The sequence below is a fragment of the Doryrhamphus excisus genome, chromosome 1, assembly GCF_030265055.1.
Source record: "Doryrhamphus excisus isolate RoL2022-K1 chromosome 1, RoL_Dexc_1.0, whole genome shotgun sequence".
Lineage (NCBI taxonomy): Eukaryota > Metazoa > Chordata > Actinopteri > Syngnathiformes > Syngnathidae > Doryrhamphus > Doryrhamphus excisus.
Genome location: NC_080466.1, coordinates 9562798 through 9580049, shown reverse-complemented (window position 1 = coordinate 9580049; position 17252 = coordinate 9562798). Strand labels below are relative to the sequence as shown.

The 17252-nt window shown below is 41.1% G+C and overlaps 1 protein-coding gene across 4 annotated transcripts in view; it reads left to right on the top strand.

Moving 5' to 3' along the window:
- sdk1b (sidekick cell adhesion molecule 1b) overlaps window positions 1–17252 on the top strand; it is a 260867-nt gene that overhangs the window by 190793 nt on the left and 52822 nt on the right. For 3 of the 4 annotated variants that reach the window (XM_058079957.1, XM_058079948.1, XM_058079965.1), the window contains 4 exons: window positions 2654–2794; window positions 6675–6856; window positions 9616–9731; window positions 15928–16123. In XM_058079957.1, coding sequence (XP_057935940.1) covers window positions 2654–2794; window positions 6675–6856; window positions 9616–9731; window positions 15928–16123 — 635 coding nt within the window. Of the gene's footprint in view, window positions 1–2653; window positions 2795–6674; window positions 6857–9615; window positions 9732–15475; window positions 15639–15927; window positions 16124–17252 lie in introns of those variants that run through there. The other variant, XM_058079975.1, reaches the window with a different exon arrangement.

Genomic DNA, 17252 nt, shown 5'->3' with positions numbered 1-17252 from the left:
GGAGTCGGCTGGGGTTTATAAGTTGTGTATATGTGAAGTTAACGTCCTTCTGTTGAACCCACTTGATGTGAAATATTCACTCTTAAACGGCTGGGCGGGAATAAAGGCAATTCACAAGGAGTTTTGCTGTAGGTGCAACTGTGTGAGGAAACGCAGCTGTTCAGTAGTTTCGGGGTGTGTGTGTGTGTGTGTGTGTGTGTGTGTGTGTGTGTGTGCGTGCATGTGTGGCATGCTAATTTGGATCATCGATTTCAGTCGAAAGCTGCAGCACTGAAGATTATGTATTGCTTATTTGCAGGCAGCTACACACAACCCCATCTCATTCATGGACTATATATAAATATATATGAGGGTGTGTGTACCTGATACCAGTGCCTGTCCTAATAGAAGTAAAGCACGGCCATAAAACCACCGGCCTGTGCCATTCGTCCACCTTTGCGACTCTCTAGCTAACAGTTTTAACTAGAGTGTGCATATATCAAGGCACACAATCATAGACAGCTTCACACACAAGCACAGCGCTCAAGGCTCCGTAGCTTAGTGCATCACTCAGAGGGAGATGTGTTAAATCTAATCCGTGCAAAGGGAAAAAGGCCATCGGATGTAGCGCCATGACTTAAGTTTAGGGACAAATGTGATGCTTGTGTGTGGACACATACGGCTGTGATTACGTGGGCTGAGCTGCTTACAGCAAAGCCACATGCTGGCTAGCCTACAGTATGAGCATCCCCCCTTGCCGCAAGGCATCTGAGAGCTGTAATCACTCCCCAGCCCAGGTCGGGTCAGGTCGAGTCGGACGTCGAGTGGGGTTAACAGAAGAAGAAAGAAGACGCGTGAGTCAAATGATTGAGGGCAGAGGATATGATGGACAAAGGTGAAAGTTTGCAAATGGGCCTGAAGAAAAACAGGGGAGATCAGAGAGAGTGAGGAAATTGGAAATAAAGTTTAAGGAGACAGAGGGTGAGAGGGTGAGAGCTCAGGCGGGATCACCCTGCTTGAACGGAAATTCTACTATTAATGCCGTAACTACAGTGGAGCCTCCAAAGTTGATTTTATGGGGGGAAATATGCCCCAAACTTAGAAAAGTGGTTTCTCCCAGGGAACAAAACAATCTACTGTACATAAAAAGTAATGATAAAGGTGAATTTGTTATATTTACTTTGAAACCCTGCTCTCACGGAACCTCCATCACGCATGACATCACATAGTGCGTGAGAGTTGGGTTTTTTCTGGCTTATTACAATAATATCCAACAGCACACATCACACAGAACTTTTTACCTGCATGTGATTTGCTTTTTCTTTGGCTTTCTTATGGCTTTTCCACAATTCCCCAAAAGAAGGAGCAGCCTCAACAAGGAAACATGACAAGAGAAGAATAATATACACTGAACTGCTGCAAGTTTACTATTACAGTATATCATGTTTTATATTAGCGGTCGAGTGGTTAGCGCGCAGACCTCACAGCTAGGACGACTAGGGTTCGATTCCACCCTCGGCCATCTCTGTGTGGAGTTTGCATGTCCTCCCCGTGCATGTGTGGGTTTTCTCCCGGTAATCCGGTTTCCTCCCACATTCCAAAAACATGCTAGGTTAATTGGCGACTCCAAATTGTCCATAGGTATGAATGTGAGTGTGAGTGGTTGTTTGTCTATATGTGCCCTGTGATTGGCTGGTGACCAGTCCAGGGTGGACTCTGCCTCTCGCCCAAAGACAGCTGGGATAGGCTCCAGCACCCCCCCGCGACCCTCGTGAGGAAAAAGCGGTAGAAAATGAATGAATGAGTGTTTTATATTACATAAGGTTCCACTGTACTGAACAAAAAGTATGAACAGGTCAGAAATGTAAAACCGCAGGGAAGTCATCATCTCAATCTTAATTTGCGACAACTTTGTACAAAATGCTCTTTTGTTGTCTCCTGACAAGGGAATGAAATACAATAGCAATTCTGCACTTTGAAAGAGACAGCGTCAGCTCAAATACTCCCAGGAGATGATGAAGCACTTCCATCATAAGCATCAGCAGTGATTGTTTGAAATACTAAGTGAACAATACTGAACAAACAAATGAATACCATGACATTGCAAAGCTGTGACAGGAGAATGATGAATGGAAGAAATGGCTGTTTAAGATGCGAGATGATCTGTTGTAGTAAGTAGCAGCAGTTCCGAACACACCTGAACTCAGAGTCTCATCATAAATAAAAATGGGCATAATAATCCATCCATCCATCAATTTTCTATGCCCCTTATCCTCATTATGCTGGAGCCTATCCCAGCTGTCTTCGGGCGAGAGGCGGGGTACACCCTGAACTGGTCGCCAGCCAATCACAGGGCACATATAGACAAACAACCATTCACACTCACATTCATACCTTTCATACAATTCTGAGTCGCCAATTAACCTAGCATGTTTTTGGAATGTGGGAGAAAACCGGAGTACCCGGAAACCATGCAAACTCCACATAGAGAATAATCCATCAGTGAAAATATATTTAGAAAATTCTGTCAATTGTATGTAATTGATGGTTCATTTATTCCAAAGCCCTTGAGGCAACATTGAGTGGACTATTAGACATCAGCACAGGTAGACCAGTCATGCAAAAAATACTATTTCTCATAATTTAACAATGTTCCCCTTTCTTTCTCTTTCAGATTAATGCTGAGAGAGGAGGCCCCGAGTGCTCCTCCCAAGAATATTGTGGCCAGTGGTCGAACCAACCAGTCCATCATGGTCCAGTGGCAACCTCCTCCAGAATCACAACTCAACGGAGTCCTCAGAGGATACATGCTTAGGTACACACACACACACACTCACAGAAGAGTTTATTTTGCATCATTTTAAAGAAGTGTTACAATGAGTTGAAAAACATGATACTGCCCAGCTAACAATATATTAGTGACCTGCATTTGAACCCCACATTAACTGCATAGTTAGTTTCATTTCATAACATATTAAATTGTGGCTTTCCACCATCCATTTTTAACTTCTTTGTGGAAGCCACTATGTCAGTAACAAGGGAAGCTACCATTAGTGGCTCTAACAGTCTACACAATTACTCAAGATAGTATGCTTGCAAAATCCCCCCCCCCCCAAAAAAAAATAATAAAATAATAAAATGGTCTTATAAAAGGGAAATTTGATATATCAAACCATGGACGCATGTAGCCATGTGTTCTTAAGCATGGCCATGTCATACTGCACAGTTACAATGCAATAACGCTGTATGATATTTGCACCATTCATATTCAGCATTCAGAACCACCTACGCTGTTCAACTGTAACGTTCTGTCTATGCCACACACACTCACTCAAACACTATATTATTCCCTGTGCATATAACTTTTCATACGCATTGGCCTCCTACACAGTTAAAATATAATCTCATACATAATATGTGTTTGGTATTAACATGTCGAATTATTTAGCAGTACATGTCATTGGCTATGCTGTGATTGTACACAATGAAAGTAATTGTGAGTTATGCAGGTTGTTTTGCAGTGCAACACTATTTTTTTTTATACACAGCAAGTGGTTCTCAAGTGATAAAGGAACAGGTACACACAAGTATGGAATTTGACCTTATCAATTTCCAGATCTGGAAAAAAAAATGTTTCAAAGACCGTTCTGTTTCCTAAACGATAACATTATGAATAACGTTTTAAAAAACTTGTCACTTTCTGGAGCAACAAAGATGTTTGTGTGAGAGAACACAGTGGGCGCTGCATGCTGGAAAACATTTGGGAAGAGCGACCTGCTCTTATCCTCCACCAGCCCTTTGTACCAGCTACATTACCATGCTATAATCTCCTAGAAATCATATGGTGACATAATGGCATACATATTAAGAATAATGAAAACATTTCCATAATGTATGTGCATGATAGTAGGGGCTGCAACTAGCCATTATTTTAATCTGAAGGTTATTGTTTCAATGACTTGAGTACTCGGTTATGCCCTAGACCAGGGGTGTCCAAACTTTTTCCAGCTGAACTTTGTGTTTTAGGTGACACAGTGTATTATTATTACACTTTTATTGCTGCTGTTGTTTTTTATTGGTTTAATTAAATTTCTAGAATGTACTGCGGGTCACTTTGCTGGACTTTGGACACCCCCAAAACAACAACACTAACCAATCACAGGTGGTGGTTTGGTCCGCAATATATCAGAATAGATATATTTCAAGTCAAAGCTGATGTGTGTGTGAATATCTTGTTTGTCCGAAAGTGCCATTGACCGTCTATTAGGAGGAAGATAGGAAACAAATATGTTCATCATTTTCATTCAATTCCTGGAATCTGTTTGTAGTGTCCCAATTGTGAAAGAACCACTCTCCATTCTTCACACGGACTGAGTCACCATGGATGCCATGCCATGGATACTTTGTTTGGGCACTCGTTTCCGTGGAAGTGGCTAAACTGACTAGTTTGTTTGCCAATACGATAACCGAGACAGTCAACAAAAACATATTTTTAGCAATAATTTCAGTCTTTTTGGTCATCAGCAGAATTGTACATCTTGACTTATATTTGCCCACTCTTATGCAAAAGAATGTTCCTTATGTGTCAAATTATGGGGGTGCATGGCCACCTTCAAATCACCTCACAGACTTTTAATTGGATTTAGGTCTGAGCTCTGGTTGTGCCGTGCTGACTCACATCTAATTTCCATGGCAAACCATAGCTTCAGTTCAAAGAATTGAAAATAATGGATTAGTTTTTCGGTTGCACGGCGGTCGAGTGGTTAGCGCGCAGGACACCTGAGTTCAATCCCGCTCTCGGCCATCTCTGTGTGGAGTTTGCATGTTCTCCCTGTGTATGCGTACTCCGGTTTCCTCCCACATTCCAAAAACATGCTAGGTTAATTGGTGACTCCAAATTGTCCATAGGTATGAATGTGAGTGTGAATGGTTGTTTGTCTATATGTGCCCTGTGATTGGCTGGAGACCACTCCAGGGTGTACCCCGCCTCTCGTCTGAAGACAGCTGGGATAGGCTCCAGCATCCCCGCAACCCTCGTGAGAGAAAATGAATGAATGATTAAATGTTGATATATCACATTTCAAGGTACCCAAAACCATTTTCATTCACTCCTCAGTCACACACTTGTGGTGGTCATCTACATCTGTGGCCTCAGCTGCCCTTTGTACATTTACATAAAACTCCAGCTCAAGCAAGGAGCTTGTTATCCTTATTCACTGTGTAATCTGCTCCCTCTCGAATCATAGCACAAACTCCCCCGACTCTTTTCAGCTTCATGGGACAGGGTCTCCCACCGCCTCTTTTCTTCTTATTGTACCAGCCTGTCTGTCACTCCTCGCTGCACGTTTACTCCCCCTCTATTTCCCATTTCTCCTGCGCCTCACCTCTGCTCCACCTTCTGATCTAAGTGTCACAGTGTTTATTTCCCTACCTCCATAAAAACATCCTGTTGATCTCCTGTGGCTCCTTCTCACTGGATGCATCCAGGTTTTTGTGCAAGAGTGTGACATGGCATCTTTAGCACGCTGAATCAGCCACTGTATCCAATGTAAGGCAATCCTAGAGATGCAGATGAAAATGCTGAGAGATGGATTAATGTGCCTCTTGGCTCCAGTAGACCAGGGCTGGATGATAGTAAAGTGCTAACTTATCCAATGCAGAATTTAGCTGGATTCTTTACAAACAATATTCATTCATTCTCTACCGCTTATCCTCACGAGGGTCATGAGGGGTTCTGGAGCCTATCCCAGCTGTCTTCGGGCGACTGGTCACCAGCCAATCACAGGGCACATATAGACAAACAACCATTCACACTCACATTCATACCTATGGACAATTTGGAGTCGCCAATTAACCTAGCATGTTTTTGGAATGTGGGAGGAAACCCACAAATGCACGGGGAGAACATGCAAACTCCACACAGAGATGGCCGAGGGTGGGATTGAACTCAGGTCTTACAAACATTCATTCATTCATTCATTTTCTACCTCACGAGGGTCGCGGGGGTGCTGGAGCCTATCCCAGCTGTCTTCAGGCCAGAGGCGGTGTACACCCTGGACTGGTGGCCAGCCAATCACAGGGCACATATAGACAAACAACCATTCACACTCACATTCATACCTATGGACAATTTGGAGTCACCAATTAACCTAGCATGTTTTTGGAATGTGGGAGGAAACCGGAGTACCCGGAGAAAACCCACGCATGCACAGGGAGAACATGCAAACTCCACACAGAGATGGACGAGGGTGGGATTGAACCCTGGTCTCCTAGCTGTGAGGTCTGCGCGCTAACCACTCGACCGCCGGCCGTCTTACAAACAATATAAATAAAATGAATACAAATGACATTTACTTTAAAAGTGTCTTAGTTCAATCGATCAGCCGCCAAACAATATTGACAGATTTCTGTTAAAAAGCATGTGATGCGGGATGGGCGTGTGGGCCCCCTGTACTTCTCACTTCGCTGCACCACTTCACATACATGTAGGACCATGGGGGGTGCGCAGGACGGGGGTGAAGGGTTGCCTTGCGGCTGACTTCTTACCCTGCGAATTTAACCACACTATAGAAAGAACTACCCTATGTATTATATGTTTTATGAATAGAACCGATTTTTTAGCTATGCTGAGTATAGGTTTAAGTCATCAACCTGAGGACACAGCTCACCATGTATGCATGTGAATGTGTGTTTAGGTACCAACTGGCAGGACTACCAGGTGACTACCAAGAGAAAAACATCAGCAGCCCGGAGACCAACTACTGTTTGTTGAAGGACCTGATCATATGGACACAGTACCAAATCCAAGTGGCTGCCTACACTGGAGCTGGCCTGGGTGTCTACAGTAGCCCTGTCACTGAATACACTCTGCAAGGAGGTGAGACCACAATCATGTGATGATGTTTTATTATGATCTGCACATGTGAGTATCATTATTGGTGGTGTCCATTACATAACATCTTAAGCCAGCAAGCATTGGGCGACCCAGTCCGGAACCCGAAATGTAGAGGGAAAATCTGTGTAACAAAAAAATTTGTGTGTCCACAAAGGGGAAAAAATAATGCAACAAAAATGAACAGTACAACAAAACGCTTGGCAACACCACAAAAAATACAAGAACAAAAAAAATCACTACTAAACTAGCATGTGGACAAACAGGCAAAGGACTAAACAAAAACACTGCTGAAAAAAACAAGTCTCTGTAACAAAAAATACAATAAAATACTCGCTAGCGGGCAGGCACTTACAATACCGGCATGTTTGAAAAGCCACAAAGTGGGTACAGGGACAAGCAACACAAGGTCAGGCAAAGGTAGAGAGCTTTAGAAGCATGTGGTAGCACGAGGGACAATCTGGCACTCAATGGCTGCGGCCGGGGTTAGCCAAGACCGAATCTGTAGAGGAGAAACTATAATAGAAAGACCCAGGTTCTCCAAATTACACAGTTAAGTCTATTTTAAAACCATGTTGTAATAGTAATAATAATGACTAACTCGGCTTACATAAATACTTTTAGAAAATTAGGATGTGAAAGGATAAGAAAAAGATGCGACGAGTTTGAAAAAGTGTATCTCGTTAGTGTCCTTTAAAGTTTTGGTTGTTATATTTCGGCCTAATTTGATTAATGCTAATGAAAGGTTGAGGTTTATAGACTGAGACATGTGCCTCATTAATGATTCTGATATTATTTATCGGGAGTTGCTGCAGTTGAGGGACATCTTCTACCTTTGAGTTGACTTGAGTTGTACTCTTAATAGCATTTTATTCCTGCTGCTTGTCTAGCACTCAGGCATACGTGCATAGTAAGATTTCCCCAAAGGGCAGAGTTTAGTCTTTTATCTGGATCTGTGCGCCGTGCGGGTTAAGAAGCCAAGCCCCACGAGTACACTCAGCATAGCAGGGGGGAAGAGAGCATCTTTAGCATCAATTAATCTCTGTCTCCCTCTTTCTCTACCTCTTCTCATGCTTGGACTTGTATTCCCATTGCGCTGCTTCTTTGCTTTCCACCAGTTTTTTGGTCCGCTTTCCTCCAGTGCTCTTCACTCTCGTCGTCTATGGGACACTCTGGCTCCAGTGAAAGATATAAAAGGGCATTCCCATCATGCAACAGGGCATTATCACACTCCAGCTTCCCCTAGTATCAGCATAAACCCCTTACAGTGTAATCGCCGTAACATTTGCACACGACTGTCGTACTCTTGCTTCCGCAGCCCCTTCTTCCATCTGACCGCTCTGGTAGGAGACTTAAGCTAAATCTTCTCTTCAGTACATGTTTGCAACATTACTACTATCCCTTCTTGCCTCCATCCTCAAATAGTGTAATGAAAATAACCTTCAAAAAATGAGCTGACATTTAAATGGTACGTTCTGCAATGTTATAACTAGTTCGACATTCTCAGCACTCAAAACAACTTGGTGCATTATGAATACTAAAAAATATATTTGACGGCCACATTTGACTGGATTTGAACATTCCACATTGATGGTGTTATATTTTTCAATGCAGCTTGACCCCAGGATGTAGAGACACAGGTGTAGTGCAAGTAAAATAGTATTTTGTTACTGCACAAGCAGGTGCAAATACCTGTACTCACATCCGATGGAGTGAAGGTAAAAAGCTGAACAAAAAAGCGACGGTGCAACAGATGTAATAATAATACCAGCAGATGCATCAAATGTCCAGGATGATATGGATACGTCAAGACAAACTTACAAAGAACCACCAAAGTCCATGTCCACATGCTGTTCTGCACTTTTTTTTGTAATTTTACCCATCAACCACAATCCTTATGCAAAACATGAACACATCTTTCTCTTTTCTGTGCATTCTAAAGCTATAAAAACAGCTAGAAATAGGCAGGTCATTAGCCGGCTACTACCTAGCAGGTCTGGCACGCAAGGTGTCACTACGCCAGTTACGTAGTTCTTCGTGTAAAAATGTGAATGGGACGCTGTTAGCTTTTTTTGGAGTTTTTTTTTTCTGAGGGCATCCCATTATGTCTTTTTAGCTGTTTTTATACTTTTAGAACGCACAGAAAAAAGAAAGACATGTGTTGATGTCTCACTTAAAGATTGTGGAAAAGTGCAAAAGTACAGTTTTCCTTTAAGAAGCCTATTAATTGGAGATCACGTCAATCAGGAAATGGATGTACCAAAATAAGAGCACAACACAGGGAATACAGACTGAACAACAGAAATCCACTCACAGTACACACCGTGAAGTAGAGCGGGGTATTCTTTCATCATAAGTTCGTGGAGCCTAAGGATATTTTCATCCATATTCCATTATTACCTTATCATGAATGTCCCCAAACGATATTTCTTACACAGGAAGTCACAGAAGTCCACAAAACCACGAAGGTCACTTGGAACACAATGTGTTTTTTTTTTTTTTTTATGAACCAGCATGGCTCACATCAGCCATGCACTATTACTCGTAATTCACTTCATCATTTGCAGGACAATGTAAGACAAAATGGATGGAACGCTGAATTTAAATATTTTTTAATGGGAAATGCAGCCACATTGCAGTATTTGCAAGTCAGACGAATTAAACCCATCCCAGATAAATATGTTTTTTGTGTGTGTGTGTGTGTGTGTGTGTGTGTGTGTGTGTGTGTGTGTGTGTGCATGTAGTTCCCACAGCTCCCCCGCAGGAAGTAAAAGTTGTTGCTCTCAACTCAACGACCATCCGCTTCACATGGAATCCTCCACCTCAGCAGTTCATCAACGGCATCAATCAGGGATATAAGGTAAACATACTCAAAATATGATAAAAGTAGTTCATTTACTAAGAATGTAAAAAATAACTGATATACTGTATAATGCCTTGTCGTGACTGTCTAACATGCAGTTGGCCACATTGTGAGAAATAATAATCATTTGAGTTAGAATCACTATGTTTGCTTCTTGTCATTGCATTTGTATGTTTATAGCCTGCTTGGCAAAGACGTGCTTTTTCATGCCCCCTTGATGCCTTTCTTAAATGTACCGTACCGTTGACAGGATATCAAGATATATGGCTTCAGTGATTCTTCCTGTGGTCTACTTTCCAACTTTGAGCATGTGCCAATTTTCAATGTTTCATCATCAACCTCTGTCCGAATGTTCAAATTAGAAATGAAAGCGCACTTTAATGCAGACAAGGCAGCAGCAGCAGCAATATTTTAATAATACGGAGGTCACAAACGTATAACCCAGATCCTCCCAGACTTTGCCTAATTATGCTGCAGATTCTGATGATAGTTTTGCAAAGACATCGACAAAGTTTACTCAAGATTTACATGTATTGCCCATGACATTTATCACAAGATCTTGCGAGATGTGGCAAGATTTGAATGTGTCATGGGCATTAGTCCTGGGATGAATTAACTAATTCATCACACAATGCATAAAAATGAACTGGATAATTTTCCTATCCTCAATATATTACCATGTGCATGTGTGTCTGTTGTCCTCACCTCCTGACTCCAAATAGCCAGGAAGTGTGCATTGCTTTCAGCACCTTTGCTGAAACAACATCGGCATGAATGGAGTGAGCCCTTTCATCATAGTTTCTTTGTCTCAGTGGGTGGAGACGGGGCTGCTTGCATACACACAGAGTGCAGATGAGTGTAACGTAGTAGAAATTTATATTTTTTTCATCTTGTCTCGTTCTCATAGACCTGATCTCATGTCTCATCTCGTAAACTGTCTTGTGTATTTTGGCAGCTGTAATATTCACTGAACTAACTACAACTAAGTATAACTTTAGTTAGTAACTGGGTTTGCCTGGGGTTTCAGTAAGTAATTAGTAAAAAAGTTATAATCATAATTGATTATTCATCATTACAAAATGAAGTCATGATATACGTACAATGACTTTTCAAATTCCGGAAAAAACAGCCTCTCCAGTATTTACTTACTGCCTTCTTGTAATTAATGCCCTGTCTTTTTTGCAGTTGAGGTAAATAAACAGCCAGCAGCAATTACACTGACATCATGTTGAAAGTAATATATTACTCAATTTACATGAGTGTTTTTATATAACAAAAATGGAGGTGCACCAACAGCTTTAGGAGGCTGCAAACCCAGAAACACTGCAGTACTCACTCTTATTGTAGACGTACATAAGCACAGAACGCCATAACCCGTGGACCACCTGTACAGAGGTGCTGTTAATTCACTCTCGGCTAGTTCATAGTCTAAACAACAAGACTTAAGCTCTGTAAAATGTGCTTGCTGTGAGCTTGTTGTGTTTGTTCTGCTAATTAAATGACACAAATTAAAAGGGGGTATAACGCACATCTTCATCTGATCTCTTTCTCCACAGATGAGTGATTCCACACAGTGCGTTCAATAATTTGGATCCACACAGTGGGGGGAATCAAATAGTCTCACTTGTCTCTATTACCTATCTGTCTGCAAATCATCGTATCGTGATACTGCATTCATCATTTGGACAGTAAAACAATATTTGCCCATTACCACACAGTCTACCATGATACAGTTTGGTCGAATTCCAGGGGCCTGTGATGACATTTGAAATGAATCTCTATTTGTTACAACTAGTGACGTTTATGTCAGCTCAGAAAAGTGATTAAAATATGTTTTTGAAGATTACTGAAATTGACGATCAACTTTTGATCAGTGTTTTTCATAATGATGATTTTTTTTGTGCCAATTTTAGAGATCTTATTGAGTGGAAACCGTACATGAGATTGCATGCACAGATTTCCAAAAATAAAAAAAAACGAAAAACAGACGGTCTCACAGGGAACACAAAGGATAACAGCATGTGGTACAAGCTCGAAATTGATGGAAAGAGCATGATAAAAATATATCTCAATTGTCTGGGCAATTTCTCTCTCTCCATCAGCCACATTATATGCTTTGTAGCAGTAGTACCATCTGTTGTCGAGTCAGTCAAATGTGTAATTTTCGCCAAAATTCCAGTCTAAAAAGGAACAGTTGAGCTTCCAAAGGTGAGAGTGGCCTATTAAATGATGTCTGAAGCCGGCCCGTGTGGAAGCACTGTGATTTATGTACAGCACAGTACCTGCTTGTGCATTCTTCTGGGTCTCCCTTTTCACTCTGGTCCAGGATCAACATGTAACTATAGCAACAGCAGAACAACCCTTAAAAAAAAAAGTGAACTTCAGCATCAGCTGCTCAGGGTGCCAAATCAGCAGTCTTTTACTGCACCCAAACTGTACGATGCTGATAATAAACTACAATAGAAGCTCTTATCTAGCCGTGGCAGAGCGGGTGCAGTGCAGCGCCATCATGCACGGAGAAAAATGGCCACTAGAACGGGTTTGGGTGTCGATGGCTTTCTCCCTAAATGGAGGTCAGTGATACATTTAAATTGTTGATTGAGGTCCTGCTGCAGCATTGCAATTAAGATTGCACTCGAATCGAACAGTGTTTCTCAAGAGGTTTTTATTTGTGTACATGGGCAATAGCGTGGAACGCAACAATCTGGACTGGAACTTCAGTAAGCATCCGCCGTTATGTCTTGAATTCAATTGTGTTTCTCACCTTTTTTTAATCAAAATACTTGCAGCTTTCTTTGGCTCCATTTAGTGTTACAGCAGGGGTGGGAAAACTACGGTCCGGGGGGCCACAAAGTGGGCCACCAAGTGTTTGAATCCGGCCCGCCAGTTGCTTTCTAAGTAATTAAACTTTTAACAGACAAAGTGGCAACATGACTTGCAAGTCTAATGGATTATTTAGTAAAAAAAACATCAAAACTGTAAAATTAAATTACATAGTTTGATGTGGTCTGATGTTTAAAGTGCTCCTGAAAAAAGGGACATGAAAACATACAGCTGATAGTATAACACTTTTACAGATAAAATTAGACAACAAAATTCAAGGAAAATTCATTCATTCATTTTCTACCGCTTTTCCTCACGAGGGTCGCGGGGGGTGCTGCAGCCTATCCCAGCTGTCTTCGGGCGAGAGGCTGGTCGCCAGCCAATCACAGGGCACATATAGACAAACAACCATTCACACTCACATTCATACAATTTGGAGTCACCAATTAACCTAGCATGTTTTTGGAATGTGAGAGGAAACCGGAGAATTATGAACATAAAATTGTGTGTGTGTGTGAGTGAAAATATTTGCCCAGCCCTGGATTACAGGATTGAGACGACACTATTGAATTCAAGAAACAACTCATATCAAAACAGTACCTTTTATTTATCATTTATATGTATTTATATGCATTACGTTTTTTTCTGCATGTAATAATATTTTAATAAGAATTTGCTGAATGTGTAATCTCATGAAGCAATTTTTTTGTGTGTGTGTTAACAATTTTAGTTTTATGGAACAGATTAAATGGATTTACATGATTTCCTATGGGAAATTGGATTTGGGTCGTGACTGTTTTAGTTACAATGATACCTTACGACTGTTCAAAAGCTACTCACCATTGAATGATCCATGACAAATGCAATGCGATTTGTGTTCATATAAAAAAGTTGTGGTTAATTGCAGCATATTGTACAGTCAGTCAACATCTTCATGGGAGGTGACGTTATCTAAAAGCAGAATCATTACTATAATGATACGGTACACTGAGGTGTTCAGAGTAAAGTTTTTGATTAGCTCCCAGCTGTGGATACATAATTAATATTCTTGCATTCAAAGAGTTTGCTTGAAGAAAACCAGGCTGCAAAAAGGATCATGAGGGATTGAATCTAATTGATCAGTGTATCCTGGAGGTAGTGTGCAAAGGATTTCAGCTCATTATTGATAATAATTGCTAGTTTTTCTTTATCAACGCCATTTACTAATATTATCGTTTGCTGTCCAAACTTTGAAGTGGAATTAAGATACCTCCAAGTGTACAACATACTGAACACATGCTGTGTCACATCACACAAGAAATCATTCTTGGCTTTGATTTGTTCTGCCACTGGTGGCGCAAATGTGAGTGTTTACCCGGCAGCAATCTAGCATTAATTCATCATTTAGGTTTCCATTAGAATGGTACTTTTGCACATGCAGGGATCGACCTGCCTCCTAATTTGTTGTCAGTGAGTAGGTAAGCAGGCAGGTAGAGATGAGATGCAATTCGACAGATGGCACGACAAATGAGTGTAATCCCATGAAAGTGATGTTTCTGCCATGCTCATCTTGTGCACGTGCATGCACCACTTTGGCTGCCAGGCCCGAAATTTGTTCACCTTTCTTAAGACATTACAAGCAAGGTCAAAAGAGGGGAAACTTGCAAGCTCTCACAAGATTAAAATATAAGATTTTTCATTCAGTAAAAAACTTTGGCAATAATTAATTAATAATTACACAATAAATGGAAATAAACTTGATCATTTTGCCGGTCTCTATATATTGCCATGTTTCCAGGCAGGAAGAGAGTTCACTCAATGCATTTGTTCAGTATCATCCATTTTTCCATTTTCAGTCATACAGACGCAGAGCAATGCTACTAGAAATTAGGAGGGAAAAAAGGTGATTGTAAAGTCAAATGCCAAAACCCCATATAGGATTATTAACAATGAGCAAACCAGAATGCTCAATTTGTTCATAATAAAATAAACTTTTTGTTCTCGTAGACCCAATATCGTGCATCGTCTCATCTCATAAACTGAGTGTGCTTCGTGTTCATGTTCGTGCCCTAATTAGTAGTTTGGCTTTTTAAACAGTTTTTCTACTTTTCTACCGTTATTATAATTGTAGATGAACATTTTAACTAGTGTAACTACTTTTCGTGTAAGTAGAAGTGAACGGCTGCCATTAGTAAAATGCCATTACAGTCAAACACTCAGCATTGACTTTAATGACCAAGGTGTAATAATTGTGCCTAATGTGCCGCAATAATATATTGGGTCGATGATGTGTCGCACACGTGTGACATTTGCATTCTTAATTGTCACACAGGTGTAAAAAGAAGTGAACCAATGCCATTAGTAAAATGTGAAAACACTAAAACACCATATAGTATATGGTGTTCGATATATTCGACATATATGGCATGTACTCACTTGGATAGGGGATGTTACACGGTAGTTACACGGTAGTTACACGGTAGTTACACGGTAGTTACATGGTAGCCTTATCCCTGTGACTAAAAGCACATTCTCTGAACCTACAGAGATCTGTACATGGATCTTCTATGTATATTTTAGTTAGTATTTTACGTTAGTTAGTGTAGTTCCCTCAGGGTGCCAACCTCGCTCCCCATCTGGGGGCTTGTCGCCCCCCCGCCGTCTCCCAGAAGGGCCCAGTCGGCAACCCACCTCCGGTCCCCCCCACCACCGATACCTCTTTGACTTTGAAATTTCTTGGACGCCTGGGATCCGTCCGAGGTTCCCGCATGACAGTTTGTTTATGTTACCTTCTTGGGCTTTAGTTTCTGTTCAGACACCCTTATTTTGTATTCACTTCCTGCTTTGCCCCGTTTTACCCCGTGTTGCTATTATCACCCACACCTGTTCCTAATTTCTGTTCCCTATTTAGTTCAGGTGTGTGCTTCTCCCCTTCGTGGGATCATTATTGTTTGTCGGTCTGCTTGCATCAGTCGCTGTATCCCGCTGCCACAATTATTATCAAAATAAACTTTTTACCTGCATCTGGTCCAGCTGTCTGCATCCTAGGGTTGCATCGCAAAGCCTACAAGCCCAGATCATTACAAAATTGACATTACTGTGGTATATTGATGATCAATTCAATCTTTGATCATGTTTGGTCTTTCTTGGCATGATCATTTAATCCTAGATATTGGGGGTGGGGGACAAAATTTGACTGGTGACTTTGATATTATATGTAATGCCATCCTCTAAAATGGTGGTGTTTGAAAAGTACGCATATTTTCTGCTAAAAAGATAATATTGATGAAGTAAATTCATGGCATATATTCATGTCATTTTGGTTCAATTCTAATGTATGTGATATCAGTCATATTAACAACCAACCTTTTTTTATTTTTATATCTTGTAGCTGCTGGTCTGGCCAGAACAGGTTCCAGAGGACATTACCATGGTAACCATCACCCCGGACTACCCTAGTTCACGACACACAGGCTTGGTCAACGATCTCCAAAAATTCACCTGGTACTTCGGGTCCATCCTATGCTTTACCACACCTGGAGACGGCCCTCGCAGCTCGCCGGTTCTGCTCCAAACTCATGAGGACAGTGAGTATACTGTATAATACATGCCCTCAGAGTAGGAATTTAGTCATGTAATAATAAAACACAAAATAACAGTGGCAAAGTACTGATTTGGCAAGATATTTACTATTTATTTGGTGTGCAACTTCCTCTTCCTAGTTTTTAATACACTGTATTATCTTACATTCTTACATACATAAGTAGATTATTCTCATGATTATATTAATCAATATGATGATGTGATGTGTTTCATGATGTGATCAATCTATACACACAGGATTTCATGTCATTAAAAAGAACTTTTGTCATGGGCAGCAGTGTCAGAAATCTTAAGTGGGCAAATGTTTAAAAAATTTAGTATGTATAAGCAGTGCCAAAAGATGTACTGACAAACTAAGTCATTTTAAGTGCAAATTCAATTTATTGAAAATTGCACCACATGTTCAGGTGCTAATATCTGTCATATCTCATCACATCACATTGGAATTTGTTTGCTTTTGTATGATTTCATTATGTTCCCAGGGGCTATAGTGGATTTGCAGCTAGTTTAAGCCTTGGCAGAGGTTTGCACTCCCTGAGTTCTTATGTTTTTGTCACTCTCAGTTTATACTGTCCTCTTACTGACTATCCTTACTTGTTAAGCCCTATTCAACTTTTGATACCGTAGAACTGTATATGCGTATTCAGACATGCTAGTATTTATAGCCAGCTGTTCCACAGGTAAACTAATAATGACTGCCACTACCAGTCACACACTGTCAAATAACGCAATAGCCAGAGGCACACAGACAAGCAATTATGACCAAGCAGCAATTATTGAGTGGGAACGTGCTATGAGAAGGCATGTGTACACACACACATGCATAAGCACACACAATCGTTGGAGGCCATCGATCGGGTGCTGGGCGTGTTGCAGGGTTAACGGTGTGTGTAATTCTTGCTTGATGATGGTTTTTGGTGTGTGCGTTGGATTGTGTGTTATTGAATGTCTCAAATGAATAGCTTAATCGCTCTGCTGGGAGAGGGTTTACAGAGCAATAGATGAGATGAGAAACGACAGGAGTGCATGGACCCATGCGTGTGTGTGCCAAGGTGGTCAGTGCACACATGATTAGTTGGCAGCGTGATAATAGGATAGCAGACACTCCACTCC